General features: G+C 42.9%; 1 protein-coding gene across 1 annotated transcript; it reads right to left on the bottom strand.

Annotated features, from left to right (window-relative positions):
- Window positions 1-530: 530 nt before the first annotated feature.
- Window positions 531-1,232, bottom strand: LOC103522921 (ecotropic viral integration site 5 ortholog-like; the record flags this gene model as incomplete). The annotated part of the gene is made up of 2 exons (XM_008488003.1): window positions 531-692; window positions 1,059-1,232. Coding segments are annotated over 2 exons (336 nt in total), but the record flags the coding sequence as incomplete, so codon positions are not given.
- Between the last annotated feature and the right edge of the window lie 186 nt (window positions 1,233-1,418).

Below are 1,418 nucleotides of genomic sequence, written 5' to 3'. Positions count from 1 at the left end.
AATCGGTCTTCCTTCCCTGCAAAAAAAAAAAAAAAAAATGAGAGAAAATTAAGAAAAGAGTTCAAGCCAGCAACATTAGTGCGTTGAATGTACTAGTTCCCAATGGATTTACTCACAAAATATCTAATGAAGCCGCAGTGACATAAGGACGTTTATTATAGCCGATGGCCCTACTTGTACCAATCACCATGAATCACTTAAGATAAACAATTTGCGCGTGGTTTGTATCCGGATGGGTGACCGTCTTGTTCTAGTAGCGACCCGCAACCATCTAACTAAGCTCTCTGGACAGTACTGCTGGCTTTTCCGGCCCCACTCAGGCTAGGTGAGGTAAACGTAAGTAGAATAAAATGTTCAATCAATCAATCCTTAATCGTTCCATCATGGGACGGGTCTATGTACGAAGCCTCTCCACCAATTTCGATCATTGTATCTCTGCTCCCTCTCGATGTCGTTCCAATTTCCTTGTGAACAGTGAGAGACTCAGTCTAAACAAGGTGGGTCATCTTTTGATCTGTTCATCAGCTTACCTGTAAGTGTTTGAGCCAGGCAGCATTCAGTTCGGCTACACTTTGCTTCAGATCTTTGAGTGATAGGTTGGCCTCAGCTTCTCTTAGCTTGACAGCAATGAGTTCTTCCTGAAGATGTGCTACGGAATTGTCTACCGTGGACTCACGGAGAGTTTTCTTCTCCTAAACAGGGGGATGAAAAGGGGTATGTTAGAGAGTGTCCAAATTAACGTATCCTATTAAAAGAGGTGATTAATTTGGGTTTCACACATACAAGATGGCATGGCCCACCGGTGGGCGTTTTGTTTCTTTCTCAAAGGACAGGAGAAGAGACACAATACTCCCCATGTGGGTACTGGGTCAACACGAGAACACCAGACAGTACCCCTTTGCAATCGAAAAACGAGTACGATTTTTTGTCGATGGTGGGCATCAAACCCAGGACATTCTGCATGACAAGCAAGCACGTTACCACTGGGCTAACGGTACTGTATGGAAACATAGTGCCCTTGTAAAGCCATGCATTACGTCAAGAATTATTGGGCTTACCTCTTCAAGCTCTTCTATCCTGGCTCGCAGGTCTCGTACTAAAGCATCAGATTCCGCCACAGTAAGTCTTACTTTGACCAGCTCGTCTTGAAGACATTTGATCATCTCTTCTCGCTGTGTTAGCTTCTCCTTGCTTAGTGATGCCTCATCCATTGAACTCTGGCACGAGTTATGCTGAGGAATAAAAAGTTATAAGAGTTTAAATTAGAAAAGAAAAGCAAAGTCTTATCAACCCTGCTAGATTTTATTATTGGACTTGGACTCGAACCACCAACCTCCAGATCCGAAATCTCGAACCACAAATCATTACGAACATTACAATATTTTGGAGTAAAAGTCCTTTAAAGAAATTTTTGCCCA

The sequence above is a fragment of the Diaphorina citri genome, unplaced genomic scaffold, assembly GCF_000475195.1.
Source record: "Diaphorina citri unplaced genomic scaffold, Diaci psyllid genome assembly version 1.1 scaffold12879, whole genome shotgun sequence".
Classification (NCBI taxonomy): domain Eukaryota; kingdom Metazoa; phylum Arthropoda; class Insecta; order Hemiptera; family Psyllidae; genus Diaphorina; species Diaphorina citri.
The sequence above is the reverse complement of the archived record's forward strand: the minus strand, read 5'-3'. Positions and strand labels throughout refer to the sequence as shown.